Raw genomic sequence first — 14,319 nt, 5'->3', positions numbered from 1 at the left:
AGGTGGACCCTGGGGAAAAGGCAGACGTCCGTGTGAGCACACCCACTGCTCTTGGAGAATGTAAGCCCGTGAAGGGGCTAAGCTGGAGTCAACGGTGACTAATTCTCATAGGAAAATAATTCCCTTTCCAAGAGAAACAGAGGAAAGAAATCTGAGATATCTAGCAGTGAAGCCTAAGGCTAGAATCAAAGCACGCACTGCGGACCCACCGGGCCTACCGCTCTGGAGCTCCTGTAATACAGGAAACCTGTGGGACCATTCAGTACACTTGAACAGCAACACTCATCTTTGCAGCACAAAGTAACAGACATTTACCGCAGGTTTTAAAATCTTCAAACTGAAAGCTTTCAGGTTTCACCAGAGACCTAGACACACAACTGCATCCTGGTAACGAGACGGATAAGGCAAGAGAGCAGCTTCTGCAACCTCTGGACAATCACAGGACCAAGAACATCCAAAAAGCCATCAGAAGATCTGCACTTGAGGGCTCTCTCTTAACACCTGACTATTCAGTGCCATGTTTATTATTCAATCCGTATTCAAAAACTCAACTTCATTTTAAAGACTGTTGACTAAGTCTAACGTGTTTATTCCAGGCTAGCCAGTAAGTCGGTTTAAGCAATGAGTCCATGAAAAGCAAGGGCACTACTCTGCTTCCAAGACTCCTAGCTCTACCTGGGTGGAGGGGGAAGCACGGCGCTCTCTCCTCCTCTCCCGGTGACCAGAACAGCAGTGGGAGGAGCCCCGACTGGCGGAGGGGGGCGGCTCAGGGCCCACCTGTCCCGACGACCCCCGCACCTACCACACTCATCAGCAGCTTGTCGAACCACTGCAGCTTGAGCTCCGACTTGGCCCACATGTCCGGGCGCAAGGCCGTCTTCAGGAGGGTCACACACCGGCGGGACAGCACCTCCCCAGGAGAGCCCGCCGCACTGGTGTTGTCGTTAACCTGGAAGTTCACGCAGGTCAGGCCCGAGTTACCCTGCACACAGGGCCCACCCTGCTCGCCTGCCCTGGCCCACCCTTGCTGGCCTCCGCCAGGACCCTGCCCCCTCACAGCGGGTCAGCAGTGACCTGCACTCTTTTGTGCAACAGAAGGGGCGGCATCGGGGCCTCCCCGACTGTGCCCCGCACGCTGTGGCACTCAGGGACGTATCGGCTGATAGTCGGGTAGCTTGTTTCCAGCACTTAGAGATCCTCGATAGTGTTGTAAAATAGTATGCACTACTTCTTAATAGCTATAAAACTCCTCTGTGAGGGAAATCTCATTTACAAGGGTTTCTTTGAAATATAAAAATGCAAAGTTTCAGAAACTGATTGCCAACAATGGCGTGAAAATATGTTACTGATGTGAATGGTAAATGAATGCAAGTTACGAGGCACTGAACCACTGAACGCTGTCCACTACTTGTGTGGGATGGATCAGCCCAACACCCTCATGACACAGGTCACCTGAAAGTCAAGTAGTCCAACCCAGGGTCACTGAACACCACCAACATGCTGTTAATTCTAAGATATGCCACTATTTCATCACCGATGGAAAAAAAAGTGATAAAAAATCCTATTATAAAACACAGTCGGGTTTCAGGAACATCAGCATGTCACCAAACGAAATCTGGTAAGAAAGGGACAAGCTACTAAAGACAAGCTCTCAGACCTGGTTTGTCTATTTCTTTTCTGACCCAACGGTCAGACGGCTGAACGCACTGAGTCTACGGGCAGCCCTCGTGCGGAAGGACCCCTAACCGGGGCCGCAGGGATGGCGCACCTGACAGGCCACGCGGATGAGGAAGTTCACCACGGTGTCCGCGTGCTGCTTGTCAATGGGCTTGGCGAGCAGGGAGTCGGCGCCCGGCAGAGACTGGCTGCGCCCAAACACCTGGAGATGCAGCAGAGCGTGCTCAGGAGCGCGGCCTGGCCTCGGCCCGCCCCAGGGCTGCCCGTGCTGGGCACCAGGGCACCCCCGACACACGCACACGCACAGCCGCCTCAGAGGAAGGGCGGGGCCTGGGCCACCCCCGAAAGGGAACCAGGTCCAGGGGGCAGGGGTGCGGGCCTCGTGGGGTGTGGCGTGGTGCCCGGCCCGCATTCCGAGTTCCTGGATGAATGAACCGCCGGCAGCCCGGGCCTGCATGCTCACCGTGCTGATGGCGCCCGTGGCAGTCCTGAAGCGCTTCACCTCCTGCGCAGAGTCCACTGACAGGCCTCTCTTGATGGAAGATGAGACGGAGGTGACCCCTTCTCCACTCGAGTTCGGGTCCATGTCTGAATCGGGCTTAAAAAGACGCACCCACGCTTGACTTTGCCGACCGCTCTCCGGGGAGAGCTGTAGGGAACGCAGCCGGGGCCGGCGGGAGGGGCTGCCGCCCTACCTGCTGGTCCTTGATCCGCTGCAGCTCCCACTTGATGACAACCTCAGACAGGTCCACGGCCAGCCGCCGCTGCTCGATGGTGACGCTGGGCGTGAAGCCCAGCCGCTGCATGGCGCTCACCATGTGCTGCACGAGGTGGTGCCGCACGGGGTAGTACACCTGCGGACACGGCCAGTCATGCCAGGGCCGCCGGCACGTGGACACACGCATGCACCTGCCTCGGCCTCAACACGTGACCCCACCTTTGCCCAAGAATTCTGAACCCTAACTGAAGCTAAGAAATCTCTCAACACCTTTTATGAGTATCACTCCCCCTTCATTCACTGAGTTCCAATGTAAAACCGTGTTTTAGCTTTTAAGGACCATCTTTAAAAAAATGCTGAAATAATAATGAGTTTGTTAGGTAGGCAAGTCTAGTCACAGGTATTAAACTTCAGACAATGTTATAAAAGTTAGCCACACCAAGAGGCAAATTCCTAATTCTAAAGAGCTGATTGTGAAAGAACAAATTTTCAATTCAATCCTTTGTCTTCCACCCAAAAATCTATAAAAAATAATCTACATATAAATAAATACAAGAAGGAGGTGATCTGGTTATAGAAAAGGAGATGCCAGTGACCTCTTCAAGAATTAATGACACTACTTCCCACCTTAAAGTAACAACTCGCCTGTATTCACAGGTAACTGAGTACAGCTGACCCTTGAACAACACAGGGGTCAGGGTGCCCACCCTCCACCAAGTCAAAAACGCAACTGTAGAGTTTAGTCAGTCGTCCGTATCCATGCTTCCACCTCCACGGATTCAACTAACCGCAGATCATGTGATATTACAGTACATGTTATTGAAAAACATCTGCATACAAGTGGATCCACACAGCACAAACCCTTGTTGTTCAAAGACCAAGTGTACTTACAAGAAAAATGTTGTCTTAGAAAAAAGCGTATACCTAGGATATATCCACTGAACTACAGCACTTTCCATGTTGTAAGGCCACACACATACTCATGCTAATCTAGAGAAGAGAAACACCTTCTCTGAAAGATGAGGAGTGGGGAGTGTCTTGCTCAGTCGTGTCCGACTCTTATGCGACCCCATGGACTGTAGCCCACCAGGCTCCTCCGTCCATGGGATTCTCCAGGCAAGAATACTGGAGTGGGTTGCCATTTCCTTCTCCAGGGGATCTTCCCAACCCAGGGATCGAACCCAGGTCTCCTGCACTGCAGGCAGAGGCTTTATCCTCTGAGCCACAAGGAAGCCCAGGGAAAGATGAGGACAATCTCATTATTGCAGAAAAATGAAAGACGAGGGAAACTTCAAAGCAAATGCATGAGAGCGTATCAGCGTCTGCTCTGAGGCCCCCACGCCCAGCCACACACATCCCCACCTTGAAGTGCTGCACGATCAGATGCAGAATGTGGACCAGCTGCGGGACCGTGTGGCCCTCCTCCACGATGATCTTCCTCGTCCAGTGGGTCAGCATCTGGTGCCCGTCCTCCATCCGGGCCGGCACCGCTGGGGTCAGGATGGCCATCGCCTGCCTGACAATGGCGCGCGCTTCCATCGCGTGCGCCTTGAGGAGACTGTGGAACACCTGAGACAGGCGGAGATTCTCACGTAAGCATGGAGGCTTTAACAAGCGAGATGGAAGTAGTCACTCAGAAACAAGGCGTTATTTCTGCAAAAATAATCTTTAAACAATTCCTTGAGGCTCTTATTAGGAAAGCACGTAGTAGTGACTTTGTCTTTCATTAAGTTTCGATCTGTGAGAGCGTCTGCGCTAATGTTTTCTGAGCACCTAGCGTGTGCCTGTGCTGGACTAGGCTCAGATGGTAAAGAATCTGCCTGCAACGTGGGAGACCCAGGTTCGATCCCTGAGTCGGGAAAATCCCCTGGAGAAGGGAATAGCAACCCACTCCAGTATTCTTGCTTGGGAAACTCCCACAGGCAGGAGCCTGGCGGGTTACAGTTCATAGGGTTGCAAAGAGTTGGACACGACTGAAATGCACACAAAGCGAGCCCCAGCATGACCAGCACGGAGTTTCGAAGGACACAGGTCATGGACAGGCTGGAAACAATAGGACCTGCTGAACCCGGGTGCCTGGGAGAACGACAGGGTGTCACAGACACCCCTGGCGGGTCTCTGGCCCACGGAAGTTCCCAGGAGGGCGTGGTCAGAGCAAACAATCAAGGGTGACTCAGGACAGGATGAGAGCCACCCCTGACCAGTGGCTCAGTGGGACAGACAGGCTAGGTGCTCAAGCACAGGATCACAGCGAACTCTGACACAGACAGGGATGAGCTCAGTCAGAGTTACGGAACTCATAAGCAGGAGAAACCCAGGCTGCGTGACATCAAGGCCCAAACCCACTGAGCAACACCGGGAACGTGCTCGAGATGGTCCACCCAGACAGGGTCAGGAGACGAGGACCCCCGAGTACCCGCTGTCTGTCCGCAGCTAACGCGTGGGCTGGGGCCCTGGACAGACACACTTTCAGCAGCAGGCAGAGGAGCAGGAGGTGGTCGAAGCAGACACTGTATTGTTTCAAAAGCAAGGCTGAGAGGAAGGAGCATATAGAGCAGGAGTGGGAGGAAGGGCGGGAACAAATCATGGGGGAGGAATCACTGTCCCAAGACGACGGCAAGAGGAGCATCTGTAAATGCACCGGGGAAGATGATGAACCAGGAGGAGGCTGTGCGTGCCGAGGGGGACGGGGCCCTGCCGGTACCTGCAGGACGATCTTCTTGTGGATGGCGAACTTGGCGATGATGTGGGCCAGCAGCAGGTGCCCGCTGTACTTGCAGGCGGGGTCCACACAGGCCTTGGACAGCAGGCAGGGCCACGCGAAGGTCATGAGGCGGCGCAGCTTGCTGTTGCGGTTCTTGTTGTTGTCGTGGATGTGGTGGGGCGCGTGCTCCACCAGCAGCGTGGCAAACTGCAGCAGGTAGATGCGCAGCGAGTCCAGCATGTCTGCCTGCTTCTCGGGCTCCAAGACCTGAGAGCATGGGCGCAAGGGGGCGCTGCTGGTTCTGCTACGCCTGCCGCACAGGACACGCGCGAGTCTGCACATGCACACACGCTCTAGACACACACCTCCCAGAAGCACGCACGAGTCTGCGCGTTCGCACACACACACACACGCTCTAGACACACACCTCCCAGGGGCACGCATGAGTCTGCGCCTTCGCACGTGCACACATGCTCTAGACACACACCTCCCAGGAGTACTCACAAGTCTGCACCTTCACACACGCACACACATGCACACACACCTCCCAGGGGCACTCATGACTCTGCGCCTTCACACATGCACACACACTCTAGACACACACCTCCCAGGGGCACTCACAAGCCTATGCCTTCACACACGCATGCACACACACACTGTACACATACCTTGCAGGGCACTCACAAGTCTGCACCTTCACACTTGCACGCACACACACACACACACACCTCCCAGGGGCACTCACAAGTCTATGCCTCCACACACACACGCGCACACACACACACAGACACACACCTCCAGGGGCACTCACAAGTCTATGCCTTTGCGCAGGCACGCACACACACACACACACACACTCTAGACACATACCTCCCAGGGGCATGCCACAAGTCTACGCCTTCACACACAAACACACTCATACGTGCACACACACTCTCTATACACGTAACATTCTGCTACCTCTGTACCTCCCAGGAGCACTCCACAAGTCTACGCCTTCACACGTGCACACATACACACACTCTATACACAAACCTGCCAAGGGTCACTTGACAAGTCTACACTTTTACACACACACTCACATGCACATACCCTCTATACACATATCGCTCTGTACCTCTGTACATCCCAGGGTCACTCGACAAGTCTACACACACACACACACACATGCACACTATACACAAACCTCCCAAGGGTCACTCAACAAGTCTATGGCTTCACACACACACACACACACTCTCACACTCACACCCACATACCCTCTATATACATAATATTCTGCTACCTCCGTACCTCCTCAAGGGTCAGTTGGCAATCTACTCCTCCACACACACGCATACACACTCACTCATAACACATGTACCCTCTTACACACATAGCGTTAAGCTTTACGGGGATAGACTCAATGACGTCACATCAATTTTCCTTTATTATGTACAGATTACAAACTTGCCAAATTTATTTCAGTGTTGAAGAGGGAGCAGGCATAGACACTGGAACACAGGGGGCAGGGGGGTCCAAGCCCTCCCACACAGGGGAATTCACGACCGAGTTTCTCAATTTCCAAGTAACTGAGTTATTTTTTTTCCTAGTCAATCATTAATTACTAACTCGTTTTTTAGTATTATTAGAAAATATTACCTACTCCCCAATTCTCTATTCTTAAAAAAAAAAAAGTTACACTTTTCCATACAATCAAGGGTCTGACAAATTTCAACATGTGTTTCACGGATGTAAGAAAAATGTCCACAGAGGAAAATGCTACCTGCCTCAGTGGAGTCCCACAGACCGACCACACCACCCAGTAAGAACCCTCACAACCTTCTGCCTCTCAGAAGACCTGCGACGGGAGCCTTCCACAAGGCTGTGTTGTCCTCGGGGGCCCTTCAGTCCCCAACTCCCTCCCTTGGATCTGCGGCTTCACAGAGGCCCTTCCCCAGGGGCGCCAGCCTGCCCTGCACCATTGATCCTCATCGACACTTGAACTCCTGACCCCTCACTGGTGCCGAGTTGGCAGCATCTGACTCCAGGATGCAGCCCACAGAGGGCAGCCCATGGCAGGGCCCGAGTCTGGGTCTCCATGTCCCCACAGCTGCCCAGCACAGGGCACATATCAGTATGTGGACCAAAACAATTGCTTGGACTCAGCTCTCACTCCCCCAGGAGGATGGAGCTAGGGTCAAAACTGCAGAAGGATGCCCGTCTTAAGCAGCAAAGACTATGGAAAGCCTGGCCATGTGTCCTGTGAACAGCCTCCCCTCTACCTGGACCCCAGGCCAGGGGGTGTGGAACCTACTCTATTCTTCCCAAGGGCAGTAATTCATGGGCCGCACAAGGAATGAAGTGAAGGCCCATGAGTGAAGCCCCACGGTCACAGCATTCGACCAGCAGCCGTGCACGAACACTCGGCCCAACCACCTCAAGGCAAACTCAGCATCCGCTGGTGAAGTGCACCAGCCCGACCACAGAGCACCATGGGAAGTTCTCAGGAGAACACTTGATTCCTAAAGCCTCACTTGTGCAACCTGCAAACCCTATTGTGCACGAACCAAGACCCAAGTTAACTTCAGCCATCCCACTGCTGCAGCATTTCATGAATTTGGCAGCAAAGGATCACAGTGGTAACTGGGTCCAGTCTCACGTTCTCACTGGCTTTTAGTAGATTCTTTTGTAAATAGATCATGAAAACACTACTGACCAGCAATAGGAATTTCTGCAAAACAACCATGACATGTGAATTTTCAATGTGATATATTCTGCTTCCCACTGAAATCTATTAATCTGGAAAAATTAAGTGATTCCACAGTAAAGCTGCCTTAATAAGTTCACTAGTAAGAACGAATGCAATCATGAAAAATAAAAGCCACACAGAAATAACCTTATTTTGATGAATCCATCACACACACACACACATCTCCCACGCTCTGCGTGGTTCATGACGTCACTTTATTGCAATGAACCCATCTCACACACACACACACACACATCTCCCACGCTGTGCGTGGTTCGTGACGTCACTTTATTGCATTGAACCCATCTCTCACACACACACACACACACACACACACACACACACACACCCCTCCCATGCTATGCATGCTTCGTGACGTCACCTTGGTAATGAACACACTGGTGATGCTCTCGGGGTTATCGCCTTCTGGATTGGGAGGTCCTAGGAGCTGCTCTCCTTCCCCCTTCTCAAAGCTGTATAAGAAAGCAGGATTCAAGATATGCTGCAGAACCTACAAAAAAATTTTAAAATGAAGGAGAAAAAAAACAAAGCCAGGCTCTGTCTCTCTCACTAGGCAGAACCAGCTCAGTCATGCTGCAGCATCCGGGCAGAACTCGGTCAGGGGTGCAGCTAGCAATTTTGTCTTTCCTTCCAGTGGCAACTGCAAAGGCAGGGTAACAACTTGAGGAAAAGAGCAGACTCGTTCACTCTTCTCACCTCAAACAAGTTGTTTTATAAAAGCAAAGGAACTAACACCACTCGTCAGCACTGGTTCACAGCTGGACCTGCCTCACGTTTCTCAACAATGAAATTTCCTTCCTAAACAGCCCAGACTGCTCTTCCAATGCCAGGAAAGACACAGCAGACCATGGGCAGAGTCCCCTGGCTCCCGGGAAAACGAGCTCAAGCATCGTGGATTCTCTTGCAGCAACGGAGGGACCCACCTTGGCTTTCAGCTCATCTCCGAAGTTGGGGTCATTGAAGTCCACAAAGCGAAAAAACAGGGCCCGTTTCTGGGCGATGTTGTAGTTTTGGGGAATCTCCTCCTCCATGTACTCCTTTAGGAAGGTCATGTTGCAGAGGAAGCGACCCGTGAAGGCCCGGAGCAGCTGGAACAGCAGCTCGATATCTCCGTAATTCTTCCTGTGTGTTCAAATGAGAGGGCCATAACTGCTGGGACATCCGACCTGCCCTCCAGCTGCTCAGAGCCACAGCCCATGCTCTACAGGCCATGCCTACACACACAGGGACCCCCGCGACCCATGCCTCAGGAAGAGCCCACGGGGCACCGGACCCCGGATGCACCTACTTGCAGTAATTCAGCAGACAGTAGGCCAGCAGCTTGGGCTCCTTCCAGTTGGTGGCCGCCATGTTCTCCTTCCGGTGTCTTTCTTGGAAGGTTTCACTGACCCACACGCGCCTCAGCTGGCTCACCAGGGAGTGCTGACTGGCTAGCCAGGAATCCTCGTTTTTAACGATGATACTGATGATCTGCCAAAGAGGAGACGGTGAGGACGCCAGCGGGGCTCTCCCTGCATCCCGACGGCACGTTCAGGGCACCGGCCGTGTGGCGGGGAGCCGCACTACCTTGACGGCCTGGAACTGCAGGTCCAGCCGCAGCGTGCTGGTGCTCGGCGAGCCGGGGCGCACCGCGGTCTGGGTGCCGCCGGGCAGCAGCAGTGTGATGAACCGGTTGGGGTTGGCCGCCAGCACGTCTCGAAGAGGTTTGGCATCTTTGTGTTTTAAGAAACTCTGGAAACAAAACAAACAGCTGTTTTAAGCTAATCAAAGCCCAAAAACTATTTTATATTTTAGATGATATGAACTCTAAGGGTCTTCCTAAATCTCTTGAGGTAGAATAAAAAGAGAAAAAAAGACTACAAAAGCACTCTCTTTAGAAAGTACTTTTTAGACACTTGGTTTTGATAATTTGAGCAGCTCATTTATCCATTACGATCAAAGTCCTCCAAAGAAGGATTCCCGGACCTAAGCTTTTCTCAGCAGGACACGACGTTTCTAATGCTCAAATTATATCAAAGAAAAATAAAACCTCAACGGTAAACTACAAATTTCAGACTGTCGAGCAGCACCCCAGTCCCAGCCCGGCTCCCACCATGAACATCCGGCTCCACTGGGGGTCGTTCAGCGTCGCCTCCATCATGAACAGCTCCACTGTCTGCGAGGGGTGGCGCGTCAGGAACTTGATCAGAGGTTCTCTGAAGGGACTGCCAGCCTAGAAGACACGTGGTGAAACCTGCACTGTCCGGGGCTCTGAGGTCTCTCTGGTCCAGCGACTGCCCACGGCTCCGGGTGCGCCTTCTCCCCTCGTGAGTGGACTGCACGCGCCGCAAGCCAACACGAACACCCCACACCTTCCTCTGCTAGATTAACCCAGCTGTAGCATGACACCAAAAACATTCCCCGTCAAAGACCCAGGAAGAACAAAATCAGCCCGAGCTTGGCCTTTACCTCAATCAACATGGCCCGTTCGGTTTTCATCACGACCTCTAGCAAAGGCTTGACCAGAGTCTGGGGCGCAGCTGGGATCAGATGAAAAAGGTTTATGATGGCAGAGCAGATTTTCATCTCCTAATGGAGAAAGCCAGAAATTAGAAAACAGGCCAATTAGTTGCGCCAGCCAGAAGCATCAACCTCATACAGACCCTGCTGGGCTCTACAACGTTTGCAAGGCTCGCCAACAGAAGCAGAGTTAACATGTAAAAAGCCACAGCTTGCCAACCTCAGCTTCCTGCTGTGGCCGGAGGAAACGGCCTGCCCTGGGCTCTGCCAGCGAGGGAGGGGACCGCACACCTGGTCATAGTGCCACGTCCGCTTGCACGCACACTGACCAGTGTTGGGAGTGACCTCTCGGGCCGCCGAGGTGAGCCCCCCTCGGGGGCAGGGGCTCGTGCCCGCGGCCTGAGCATTAGAGTCCCCCACGTGGCTGTGACCTCATGGGGTCTCCCCAGTGCAGCAAGTTCTGAGGGCACAGACTTCTTCTGCCCTTAAAACTCAGCCACAAAGTCCTCAAAACATATGGGAAGTCTTTACCCCGGAAATTAACTATCAGCGGAAATAAATGACCGGCTGTGGGACTAAGAATTTGCCAAGCAGGCCTGAAAACAAAGCTGACAATCTGCTCCCCAGAATCACGTGCAAAGTGGGCTGCTCGGCGACCAAGCCCCGTCACCCGCCTTTGCGTTCTCGCCGTCAGTTCCCACGGTTTTGGGTCCGCCAATTCGGGCCACAGGGGCGGAAGATGCCCTGATGTCCCTTGTGGGTGGGGGGCGCCAGGCACCCAGACCCCACTGCAGTAAAATGGGGATGGTAAGCGCCAGTCAGGGGCACCGGGTCCCGGCGGCAGTGGAGAGAGCGCTCAGAAGGCCTCTTTAAGCCGAGAGGCCAAATGTGAGAGGGGTCAGAAACGAGAAGCATCAGCTCAGTGTCGCCCCCGGCCTCCCCTGGAGTGCCCGTCTCCAGTGTTTCTGAGTTTGGGGGCAGAATAAGTTAGTTCGATCCTCAAATTCGAATAACCTTCTAACAATGGCACTTTCCTCTCCAAGGTGTTGGTTTTCAAAGCCCTGTCACAGAACCACTGCTGGCCTTCGCGTCACCACCGGGAGGGGCGGCAGGAACGACAGGCGTTACCACCCCCACTTTACAGAAGAGGCCAGCGCGGGGCTGCGCCCCCGTCCCAGGCCATAGCGCTGGGCCCACCCGAGGGCGCTGTGCGCGGCAGACACACACGGGGGACGGGCGCGGGCAGGGCCATGGAGGCAGCTGCTCAGTCAGACGTGTGCAAGAAGGACGAGAATGCCTCCCAATCTCTGGCAGGCCTCCTGCATTCTTTGCGGTGTCTCCTCTCAAGAGGCTGTTAGATGTGTGAGTTCATACAAACGGTATGAGAGCAAAAACCCGAGGGAATCAGAAAAACTGAGATGTGGCGATTCTAGCGTGTAGGAAACAAAAGAACTTAGAAACCGGCTTAAAAAGGTCCTAACGGGAAACATGCGTGGCCCCCGGACAGTTCACGGCAACGGTGGGACCGATTCAGGCCCGCCACAGACAGACAAGTACGCTCACTGCACTCAGGCACGACACTCCGTCCACCACAGAACCACGAGTCACGGCAAAACCAAGGACGACGACAAGCCCTCCTGCACCTCCACTGGTTCTCACCTCTACCCCTTCCACGGCAGGCTGAACCAAAACAAAAATCACAGCATGAAGAAAGGCAACGCAAAGGTAAACACAACAGAACAGAAAAGGAAATATAAACTGTTCTTCACAGTGCAAGTCACAAACTGACTGTTAATAGGTTGTTCTCACCTCAAACTGACAGAATGGAGACAAGGAGCATCTCCCGCACTCTGAAATGCTCTCCTGAGGATGGGGAGGAAAATCATCTTTTTTCTATTCATGTTATTTACAGAGAACTTCCCGCACACTCAAAACACAGTCAGGGTTGTTGGGGAAAACATGACAGTGAAGACAATTGTCAAGAAAGCACACAACAGTTAACAGATGCGCAACAGCAAAACATACACCTTCCACCCTTCAGATGTCAAAACAGCTCTTCCGATGGTGTCACAGGGAGTGCGCTCTTCCCTAAATTTTACAAACAAAGAGTTTTGGAATTCTTGTCCTGGGGGAGAAACTGTAAGACTTTGCTGTATGCAAATACATTTAAAAAAACTGTTTTGTTTAGAATCAGTCATTCAAGATTTTACGTGAGGGCTAAGACATTTAAAAAAAAACTTGCCCCGCTGAAGCTGGGGCTTAATCCCTATCAGTCAGGCATGTTTCAGGCCTGCACACTCAGAAGAACCCACAGGCCATGACACCACCCACTGGATGGACATCTGGGTTATCTTGTGAAGTGAAGCTGTGTGCCTGGGCACATGTGTGTAACAGGTGGTCACGAGTTCTCCCCCGTAAGTTCAATGCCAAACAGGCAAACCTTCCTAAGGTGGTGATAATGCAAAGCTCGGCTCATCAGGGGTAAAGATGTCATGGGGAATGACTATTTTTATTCAACTTTTAGCACATCGTCAGTTACAATTTCTCAGCTGGGCAATGTTATTTGGAAATCCAACCAAATAAACTGCTCCTCAATCTGTGGAGCACCCACTGAAAACCATCAGGGTTCAAGAGCAGAAAGGAAGCTTCGCTCTGGGCTCACACCAGAAACCACAGCCGCTCTGCCTTGGACCCCAAACACCGTGGCCCCCGAGTGCAGAGCCATGACTCCCTCAGCAGTGAGATGCTCTCGGGGACATGCTCACTGCTGAGCAACAGGCTTTAGCAGGAGCTTAGCCAACTCCCAGTACCCATGGCCCCAGCCCTTGTGCAACTGGCCCCCATCGCATGTAAGCTTCAGTGAAACTTTGTGGGATCTTTTTGATCTAATGTAAGTCGTTCATCTACCTGCTAGGGCTCAAACGTTTATTGTAAAATTGGCTGTAAGTTTCAGAGAATTAACAGCTAACTGTAAAAGCAAATATAAAATTTAGAGCAAAAACGCAGCTCTCATCTGTATAGAGGCACTCGTGCCTACTCCCAAGAGCTCAGCTTTTTCAAACACACTCCGCGATTCCCCCATGAGGATTTTCTGGGTTTTTTTCACCTATATACATAAATAACAAACCTTCAAAGAGGTTATGGATGGTTTGACACTTCTAAAGAAAGTTTAAAATCCTGGTTCAGTTTTGCTTGTTGGCTGTTTAGAAGCAGCAGGAAACAAGACTCACAGAAAAAGAACACCTTGACACAGAATGGTTAACACAAAGCATAATAAAGCCAAAATAAAGAAAATGCAAGCTGGGATGAAACACAGCATCCAACGAATAGGCACAGGAGCATGGAACACCACGTTAATGATGCCTCTGCAGAGCTCGGGAACCCCTCATCGGGGTACTGCTGCAGTTCCACGGGGCGGAACAGAAGCTTGTGGAAACAGCTCACCGAGAGGACAGACATCAACTTAAAAGATATTTTAAAAGAGTATTAACATCTGTGAATAAGATTAGAGTCAAATCAGCAAGAAGCATTCATTTGTAACAAATTAAATCTTTAGCGACCCACGTCGGATCCTTTAAAAGATTTAAAGTGAAAGTGAAGTCGCTCAGTCATGTCCGACTCTTCGAGACCCCATGGACTGTAGCCTACCAATTTAACTAGAGTGGTTTTCACTCGAAATTGTAAAAAATTATGTTTTGAAGTACGGGCCATCTGGCCTTTGGGCAAACAACGGGGGTGGGGGATTCAGACCTCGATAACACCTGTGCCAGGACTCACGTGATGCTTCATCACGTTCTCCTCGGGGCTTGGTGAAGGCCTAAGACCTCTGCTCAGCTTATGAGGCAATGAGGGCGGAAAGCAGTGGAAACAGCAGCTGAGCACTGTGCCCCCGTGCAAACGACAGCTGCCAAGAACCGTCCAGAAAGTACGCTTTATTCACTTTAAAGAAAAGCTAGTAAAAGTGAAATA

The 14,319-nt window shown here is 52.0% G+C and overlaps 1 protein-coding gene across 1 annotated transcript in view; it reads right to left on the bottom strand.

Annotated features, from left to right (window-relative positions):
* LOC102406192 (transformation/transcription domain associated protein) overlaps positions 1–12,030 on the bottom strand; it is a gene marked incomplete at its 5' end in the record, with an annotated part of 48,251 nt that extends 36,221 nt beyond the window's left edge. Inside the window, 13 exon segments of the mRNA XM_045164246.1 lie at positions 803–949; positions 1,769–1,879; positions 2,141–2,275; positions 2,373–2,531; positions 3,758–3,964; positions 5,100–5,366; positions 8,213–8,341; positions 8,775–8,973; positions 9,140–9,321; positions 9,418–9,582; positions 9,944–10,063; positions 10,300–10,419; positions 12,010–12,030. Coding sequence (XP_045020181.1) covers positions 803–949; positions 1,769–1,879; positions 2,141–2,275; positions 2,373–2,531; positions 3,758–3,964; positions 5,100–5,366; positions 8,213–8,341; positions 8,775–8,973; positions 9,140–9,321; positions 9,418–9,582; positions 9,944–10,063; positions 10,300–10,419; positions 12,010–12,030 — 1,962 coding nt within the window.
* Positions 12,031–14,319: the final 2,289 nt, after the last annotated feature.

This window comes from Bubalus bubalis, chromosome 24, assembly GCF_019923935.1.
Source record: "Bubalus bubalis isolate 160015118507 breed Murrah chromosome 24, NDDB_SH_1, whole genome shotgun sequence".
NCBI lineage: Eukaryota > Metazoa > Chordata > Mammalia > Artiodactyla > Bovidae > Bubalus > Bubalus bubalis.
This window is presented reverse-complemented; position numbering and strand designations above follow the sequence as displayed.